Source organism: Penaeus chinensis, chromosome 20 (genome assembly GCF_019202785.1).
Source record: "Penaeus chinensis breed Huanghai No. 1 chromosome 20, ASM1920278v2, whole genome shotgun sequence".
NCBI classification, from domain to species: Eukaryota; Metazoa; Arthropoda; class Malacostraca; order Decapoda; family Penaeidae; genus Penaeus; species Penaeus chinensis.
Window position 1 is genome coordinate 2,920,184 of NC_061838.1, and position 9,697 is coordinate 2,929,880.

The 9,697-nt window shown below is 37.9% G+C and overlaps 1 protein-coding gene across 1 annotated transcript; it reads left to right on the forward strand.

Moving 5' to 3' along the window:
- Positions 1-304: 304 nt before the first annotated feature.
- Positions 305-8,573, forward strand: LOC125035783. The gene is made up of 6 exons (XM_047627996.1): positions 305-344; positions 1,204-1,223; positions 3,661-3,813; positions 6,446-6,692; positions 6,915-7,853; positions 8,158-8,573. The coding sequence occupies exons 1-6, from the start codon at positions 305-307 to the stop codon at positions 8,187-8,189; spliced, it is 1,431 nt and encodes a 476-aa protein (XP_047483952.1). The 3' UTR covers positions 8,190-8,573.
- The last annotated feature ends 1,124 nt before the right edge of the window (positions 8,574-9,697 follow it).

Below are 9,697 nucleotides of genomic sequence, written 5' to 3' on the forward strand. Positions count from 1 at the left end.
ATGTTCTGTTTTGTTTCTCTGGGGGTGTTTTTGTAGACAATATTTATGATGTATTTATGCTATTTCTTTTTTCTCCTTCATAACCTATGTGTTTTCTGTTTTGTTTTGTTTTTAGATCGTTTAACACAATATTTATGTTACTTGTTACTTGTCTTTTCCGTTGCTTTGTTTGTGGGTTGTTATATAAAATATTTATGATGAGATTCACGTTGCTGTTATTTATGGAATAAAGTTAATTGAAATAAAAAAAAACCGTCTGATTCCCCGCTTTTTCTTTAGATTATTATTAATCTTTTGTGCCGAGATGGTACGATCCATGTGTTCAAACGAGTTCATGTTCAAAGGTGATTTATTGGTCCTACCTCTTTACCCTTTTCTTTATTTTCGGAAAGATTTATTTTTATTGCCATCCGTATTTCAATAACGTTATAATAAAACATACCTTCAATAATAATAGTAGTATCGATAGTCAAGTAGGGAATTCTCATTGGCTCTTTCATTGGCCATCTGTGCAACAAAATTTTACAGTCGACAGTACATGTGCCCGTTGTCAATGAGGTATTACCTTCGTTCGTGTGTTTTTAGCGCTTTTCTCATCCTTGCTTCCTCCTCTAATAGATTCATCTTAAGTTAGGGAAACGCATTCTGTCACCATATCCTTTGTCATCCTATACATTTTTGTTTATTACTGTTACGTCCACGCCGGTCTTTTAATAGGATATTCTTAGGCTTAAATTCATGTTCAAAGTAAGAATAGCGGGTTTTCTGTTTTTTCCTTTAAATAGCGAATCCTTGTCATTCGTTTTATTTACGTTTGTTTAGACTCACTCTGCCTTCTTTACCTTATTAAAAGTAAATCATGTTCATTAAAGTTCTATCCATTTTTTTCTGATGGACGACGTCTACAACTCTGCCGTACTGGTGCTGTGTAAATTCATTTTCAATTTGATGACACGGTGTTATTTTCGACAGGTTTACTCACTTCTTTGCAATTTGTTCAGCCTTACTTAGCTTCCTCTCTTCACAAAATATTGATCGGAGCTTCAGCTCTTCGATAATTTGTACTGTAATAACAACAGGCCCTCCTTCACCACTGCTACGATTACTTCCTCTTTCTGTATGTTAGTTCACTCATGTCCTGTAGATCTTATCACATATCAATATAATCGGGAAACAACAGCTCTCCAAAACCTTCACTCCCAGTACAAATTTCCGTTAAGACAGTTAGTCTAAAACGATTACACACAAATATACACTCGATTTCAAACCTTGGTACAAACCTAACCGTATACGAAACCCATTGGTTCTCCCAAGTCTTGTTCTAAACATCATCCTAATTTAGTTATTCTTTTAAAGTCCTTCTCTAAGACACTTAAATGCGAGTTGCTCACGATCCCTTACCAAGCCTGATCGTAAACCTGCAATTTTTTTTTTTCTCCAAAATACTTCACTATTTGTTTTCTGTGATGTGAAGAGTAATGAACAAAATTTTATTTAAAGTTATGTAAAGCACCAACCGCAGTATTCTCTTCGTCTAAAACGTCAGACCTGACTTTAATTCCATGACCGGTTCTCAGTTGCCTGTGTTCGGTTCAATTCTTTATGGTGAGCTTTCAATCTTGTTCTTAGATAAGTTTATCATTTGCGAAACTACCGTGCTCAAATTCTTATAAGATCTGCTAGGTTATTTTGTCTAGTAGTTTACGGTTATTATGGTGTTACTATGCTGAGCTTTGACAGAGTCTTGTCACTCATATTTAGAAATCGGGATTTCACAGTATTAGCAGAATTTCAATGAAGGATCCATATGGACTTATTAACTTAAGTACTCCAGAAGTTTAGTCATAACGTCAACATTGTACGCTGCAGTGACTGAAACTCTCAAGATTTTTTTTTTTTTTTTTTTTAATAAATGAAATAACACGGGGTAGACATGAGGTTTCCTTTTACGCTAGTCTTCCAGCTCTGTCTTGCAACTCTCGACGCTCTTCGCCGAGTGTTGGTATCAAGACTTGCTTCCCGCCATCTTGCTGTTTTGTGGAAGCCGAGCAACTTTCACTTATCATCTGTTTCTTCTGACTTCCTCATTCCACCTAGAAAACATTGTTAAACCTCGCATCAGGTTAAAAATGCCTCATTCATTCCAATTATCTTATTTGCGAATTGCGCAGAACATCGCAAGCGCCTCGTCCCGTAAAACGAAAACAAAACGAAACGAAAAACAGTGGACAACTTAGAAGTTGTAGTAACGTAATGTTATTATTATTCGTCGTCATAGCTTCAATAGATATCATTGTTTGATTACTTGTTTATCATTCTGTAAAGCTGTTACTCTACAAAGTGAATATGTCAGTAGTGATCTTCCCTGCTATCCCGACGGATGCTTTTAGAGCTACAGGAAAATATGATAAATTATATTATCAACTTGTACCAAACTGTTTGTTTATATTCTTGTCAATCAGTTTTGAAATAGTTTCTACCAGTCAGCTGCCAAGCATAGCAGCAGAAGGCAGTTAAGATAGGCAACATTAATTGACTGATTAAAAAAAACAAAACACATTTCTCCACATCGTAAGTAATAATAATAATAATAATGATAATAATAATAATAATAATGATGATAATAATAATAATAATAATAATAATAGTGATAATAATAACAGCAATAATGATACTACTATTAATAATAAATAAATAAATAATCGAGAACGAAGAAATCGACGAATCGAGGTTGAACATTTCTTGAATAAATATGATACTAAGTTGCTAAAATATCTCAACAGCGTTGCCACTGATGTTTCACAAAACTGCTAGACTAGACTTTAAAGCTCGTCAGACGTAAAAGCTCCTCATTTTTCCTGCAAAAATAAAAAAATAAATAAATAAAAATCAGTAATTATAGAGTAACATTTCCTTTTTTCATGCTAGCTCATAATTCGGAAACTCTAGATCTAGCGTGAAAATTGCTAGAAAGGCAACACTGTATCTCCATGTGAATATGGTTACATTACATGCCTTTATATAGACGGATTTTGTGATGATTATCTTAAATTGGTGTTTGTGATAAATAGTGCCTGTAAATGTACCGTGAGCCATTTGTACTTTCTTCCAAACCCTGATGAAAAAAAATCTGATATATACAAGAAATATTGAATAAATTCAGCAATATTACGAAACCCGCTACTCTCAACTAGGACGAAATATTACGCCAGCCGCCGCCACTCTCAGCTAGGACGTAATATTAAGCCGTTTAAGGGTTATGCAGACAGATCTCCCTCTGCGCCAAAGACATTGCTTAGTCCGAATTCCCTCTTCTTGAGTATGTAAATCAGTAGTTCTCAACCTTTTATGGAGCTACAGAGCAATATAAATTTATGAAACAGTATTTTGAAACTTTAAAGTAAACAGTCTCAAAAAATGAAATAAGATAAAACTCCTCTTTACCCCAAAACGGTTTTTTTTTTTTGTTTTTGTTTGTGCCATCACAGTGTGTTTGACGAACTCCTTGCCGCCATGTTTTCCGTTGTAGAGGTTTGTCGTAGAGGCATCGAGGTGTTTGTATATTGAAATTGCCGAGGATTTTTATTCTCGGTCTACCTCCGAGCTTACTTGCCTTCCCTTTTACCGCTTAGGGTAAGATTCGCTAATGTGCCTTTATAGAAGCCGCAGAAATGTGGTTCAAGTGCTGGATATTGCGCTCCCCTTCCACCGACCGAGTGTCCAGCGAAGCGATCCTCAGAAGAGACGAGACGCGAGCTTCTGGAATTAATTAGTTCATCCGTGTCCAACGCCAATTCCTCGTCAAGGCAAAAAGTATAGCGAATATAAAGGTTACTTTTTATCTGATCCTCGTGGACCTCGATGTTAAGAAACTCTTCCATTACACAAACTTTGGAAGATTTACCACTATTTTTGTCATGCGAAGATGAGTGAACATAACCCAGGAAATGTGATACATATATATATATATATATATATATATATATATATATATATATATATACATACATATATATATATATATATTAAAATATATATAATTATATTTTCTTTTCTTCTTGTTTTCTTTTGTCGGGAAAGAAGTGGTATGTTACTAGTATCTATTAGGTTGACCAACTGGGCCCGGACGTAACCTTTTGTTGCCAAAGAACGTTCTTTTTTATCACTTTTCTAGCGCTGTCGATTCTTTCGTTCTATTATTATTATTATTATTATTTTTCATAGGTACTCCTTTCAATTAACCTAAGCAAATAAACAACCTGATATATATATATATTTTTTTTTTTAGGCGTCTGATATGAAGACTTAATTACTGTTTTTTATATAACGAAATGAATCGGGTTTGCACTATAGACATTTCCGTCTGAATAGAGGGAGCATTCTGTTACACAAATATAATTCCTACAATATAATTTTGAAGTCTTAGATAGATAGGTAGATAGATCGATGGATGAATAGACGGATATAGATCGATAAAGAGAGAGCGAGCTACCGAGAGATAATGAGAGAGAGAGAGAGAGAGAGAGAGAGAGAGAGAAGAGAGAGCTTACGAGAAATAACGAGAGATAAAGACCGAGAGAGAGAGAGAGCTAGCGAGAAATAACGAGAGAGAGAGAGACCGAGAGTGAGCGACAGCGAATCCGAAAGAGAGAGAGACATATATACATACACACTTACATACATATGAACATGAAGTAATAACATGCGATGGCACAGTCATGTAGAAATGTAACTCCTTCTCTTTCATATATATGCATATTAGAGAGTAGCAACATGCAACCACCATAAAATGCAAACTTCCATGCATAGATAAATACTTATATCAACATGAACGCATCATACGCAAACTTATATCTTTTGCATGTCATATCTGTGAGCACTTTAGATATATGTACACAGGCTGGGACATGTAAAAGTACAGATGTACGTATGTTTATGTACACATTTATAAGCAGTAAAACGTAAAGATAAAAAAAAAAAAAAAAAAAAAAAGCATGCGCCAGTAACCCATAGAAAGAGTAGAAATGTTTTTTTGTTTTTGTTTCGATATAACATTTGTTTTGTGTGTGTGAAAATTTTTTTTTCTTCTGGGTAGACGGTAATGAGAATAAATATTAACTGACGCGAAATTAGTTTATTATGAGTACAGCTGTATTGTCAATTGCAATTTTTTTTTTCTCATATAGTACGACACAATACTGACGATTTAATTACACTCCTACAACCGGAGAAAAAAAAAAGTCACAAATAATCCATCAATGGCAACTCGGACCGGGCAAGTTTTCATTTTCACAATACGGACGAAAAGAATAAGAACTCGACCAGCGATTTTACCGTATACGCCAGTCGGGTTCACACGCTGCTCCACACAACACGCCCCTCTGATGCCTGCTTGAAGTAACATAAGAGAGATTCCTGGATTCATATAACCATGGTGAGTAACCGATTCGGAAATTATGTCGGGATTTCGGAAGCGTTGGTGAGTGCTTGAGAATTTTTTTTTTTTTCTTTTTCTGAGTTATCTTATTCTTTAACGCACGTAAGCAGTAGAAAATATATTCGTATACATGTATGTACATGCATTTTGTATATATGTATGTAACTACAGAAAATACAGTTCGCTTGTAACCCTATCCTGCAAACTCATAACCACATTCACTTGTAAGCTCGTAACCCACATCCTCTTTCAAAATATCCAAGTGCTGCAAGGTCATATCACAGATGCATATTCCTTATCTTCTTCAATTATTTACTTATAAACTGCATATCATGGTGCCTTTCACTGAGGAAATATATATCGGTTTTATTTACATCCATGCGTATTTTGTCTGTATATTATATTTTGTGTATAAAACTTTTATCTATTTTTATCTTCTTTTTTCATCCTGTCAACTTGCTGTCAATCATTGCTTACCTCCCAGGTATAGTATAGTGTGCTAATGCAAGGACACGAGAGATTTATGCATATTTCTTTACGCGCAAGGTGTGTACGAATAGGCACACACACACACACACACACACACGCGCGCGCGCGCACACACACACACACACACACACATATATATGTGTGTGTGTTTGTTTGTATGTGTGTGTGTGTGAGTGTGTGGGTATGGGTGTGTGTATGTGCAGTCTATATGTATACATATACATGCATACGTACGTAGATATATTTAAATATATATGTATATATTATTTAAATATATATGTATATATTATTTAAATATATATGTATATATTATTTATATATATATATATATATATATATATATATATATTATATATATATATATAAATATATGTATGTTTATTATATATTATAAAAAAAAAATGTATATATGCGTGTGTGTGTGTGTGTGTGTGTGTGTGTGTGTGTGTGTGTGTGTGTGTGTGTGTGTCCCTTGCCTTGGGTTATTGTTAGTCTCCTCACATGATTCTTCTTTCCCAGTTCGAGCGTCGGGGTAACAGCCACGGCCGGGCTCTCTTGGCGCTAATCGCTGGCGTACTGGCTTCGGCGGCCACAGGAAGCCATCGGCGTGGTTTCGAGCGCCAAACTGAGGCACAGAATTTGAAAGAGAGGCCTTTGGCGAGCTACAACAACCTAGATGGAGCAAGTTCCTCCTACCACAGAAGTACAAGGTCTCTGGGTCATACGGTTCCCCGCGCGCAGGAGGGACGGGAATCCACGCCGCCTGGTGAGCCTGAACCAAAGCTTCTCAAAACTATTTAATGAAATTTACCGCCATTTTAAGACACTTTAAGCGTGAATTATTCTATAAAATGATTACACATTCTTTAGTTATCTCCTTGAGTTATCCTCTTGGAGAACATCATAAACATTATAAGCATCCTTATAAGAAATGACAATAGATGAATGAATGGGAAGAAATACCCGTGACCTATGACCTCCATCTCAGAGTCCCAGCGAAACCCAGGGTCCCCGGAGGAGGCGGAGCGAGAGGGTGCCGTGAGATCGCCCGAGACTTCCTCAAGCCAAGTGCAAGTCAACCCGAAGGACCCGAGCGACGAAGGTAGAAACTCGAGTCGGGTCGAGCCCAACGCCATCGGGACGGAGTATGAGTCGGTTCGAGAGGCGAAGTTCGTTGGGAAGATCAAGGACTGGTACCGCGGGAGGGACAAGGACAAGGACAAGGAGAGGGACATCGTGGTGATCGCGACCGGTGCGGGCACCCATGGCTACTACGTCCCTCACCACCACCCTGTCGTCGTCACTCACTCCCTAGCACAGTACGTCACCGTCACTCACCCAGCCCCTGCCACACAAGCAACGCCCTCTGTTGTGGTCCAGACGTCCCATGTGACGTACGTGACGCCATCTGTTGTAACTTCCTACGTAACGTCATCTGTTGTAACTACCTACGTCACTCAGTCCCACGTACCTACTTACGTGACGTCCATAACAACTACCTACATCACACACTCCCTGACACCTACTTACGTGATGTCATCTGTTGTCACTGCCTTTGTGACGCAGACCTATGCACCTACTTATGTCACCTCCTTTTCAACTACCTACGTGACGCAAACCCATGCACCCACCTACGTGACGCCATCAGTTGTAACTGCTTTCGTGACTCATACCAACTCCCCTACCCAGGTGACGCTCTCCTACACCCCCACCTACGTGACGCCTTCCCATGTATTCATTCAGGAACCGCACCCGGCACCTTCTATCACGGCGATCAAGCCACAGGAAAATCCCACAATCACTCACACTATAGTGATACAGGGGGAGAAACCCATCATGAAGACCCACATCAAAGGAACGTACTCAGGCCAGGGGCATTTCGAGTTATTTAAGAGTACACTGAATCTCGACGCGGAGAAGTTCAAAGGTGAGGGAATTAGAAAGCCGACGCTGGCCATCTCTTTCTCGACATAAAATCTGTATCGGTAGGAGCTTATTTATAAATGTATAGTACATCCTTATAGGTTCTTTGAGATATTCTGTACCACGAGTCTTTCTCACTCAATTTAGTTGAGTATTTCTCACAAAAATATATCTTTAATCGAAGTTTTATCTTACTCGGGATATATATATGGATACATAGACAGATAGATGTCGTATTTCTGTTGAAACCCAAATACTTTAGATCTAAAAGGTCGCATTTTAATACTTGTGCAATCTTTTTTTTCCAGAAAAACTACCCGGCTGTACACACTGTGGTTGACAGCATAGAAAATGAGATCGAGTGCCCAAAGCCTGCCTCTCGCACCCCGGCAAGTCGCTTCAGCTTGTTCCAAAAGCAAGAGAACAAATTATTCAAGTTTCTCCTAATTAAACTATAAAACTATCTCGTAAAATAGTTGGTCTGCTGTTGGAGCTTGGCGAGTTTCACTTATATACAGCTGTGGACGAGACAAGCTGGGTAAAAACAATCTGCTCTAGGAATTATCCATTACTTGCTAGATTAACGTGCTTTATGCGTAAAACACTTGTCTCAAAGTAGGATGTATATCTATTGTAATGTAATCTAGGGATATTTTAGTAATTTATGTAAAAGCTATTTATAATAGAGTTTGTACTATTTAAAATATAGAATTATCTCAAATCATACGGAAATTTTATTCGTCCTCGTTTCCCTGTATTTTATTCGGCTTCCTAGAAGGATATTGTGCCCAAGATCTGCAAATTTCTCTTCCCTTCCATGAACTTCATTCCCTTCTTTCAACTTTCTTCCCCTCTTTCAACTTTCTTCCCCTCTTTGAACTTCCTTTCCCTTCTTTGAACTTCCTTCCCTTCTTTGAACTTCCTTTCCCTTCTTTGAACTTCCTTCCCTTCTTTGAACTTCCTTCCCTTTTTTGAACTTCCTTCCCTTCCTCGAACTTCTTTCTCTTCCTTGAACTTCCTTCCCTTCCTTGAACTTCCTTCTCTTCCTCGAACTTCTTTCCCTTCCTTGAACTTCCTTCCCTTCCTTGAACTTCCTTCTCTTCCTCGAACTTCTTTCCCTTCCTTGAACTTCCTTCCCTTCCTCGAACTTCCCTGAACATCCCTCCCTTCCTTGAACAATTCTGTTTACACGAGCCACACCCAGATTTCAGGATGCCGGATCACTTCTTTTCCCGCAATGAAATTTCACCGAAATTCGGGTCACTTCTTACGATGCATTGAAACTTCCACAGCGAATATTTTGAATATCCATTTCTCCCGACACCGATTTCTTTTAGCCATTTTCCTTTAAAATATCCAATTTTCCTGAAATATTTTCGATTATCTTGTTTTCCCATTTGCCTTCGACGTTGCCCAATCTCGATAAAGATTTTTTTTTTCTTCATAATTTCATATTTTCCTTGAACATTACCTGTTTTCCTGCAACATTTCCTTTTTTTTTTAACTTTTATACTTGCAAGAATTGTGATCACACAAAAAAAACACATAAAAACTAAGTCCATACTTCAATTCATTATAGAGAGAGAGGGGGAGAGAGAGAGGGGGGGGGGGTTAGCGAGAAATAACGAGAGAGAGTGAGACCAAGAGAGAGAGGGAAGGGGAAAGAGAGAGAGCGAGAGAGGAAGAAAGAAAGAGAGGGGGGGGGGGGAGATAGATGGATAGACAGAGAGAGAGAAGGGGGAAGAGAGAGAGGGGGGAAAGAGATAGATGATAATAAAAATAATAATAATTTAGTTTGATTACATTTGTTACAATGGATATTTTTGGTGTGGCATAGTGTCTGCTTCA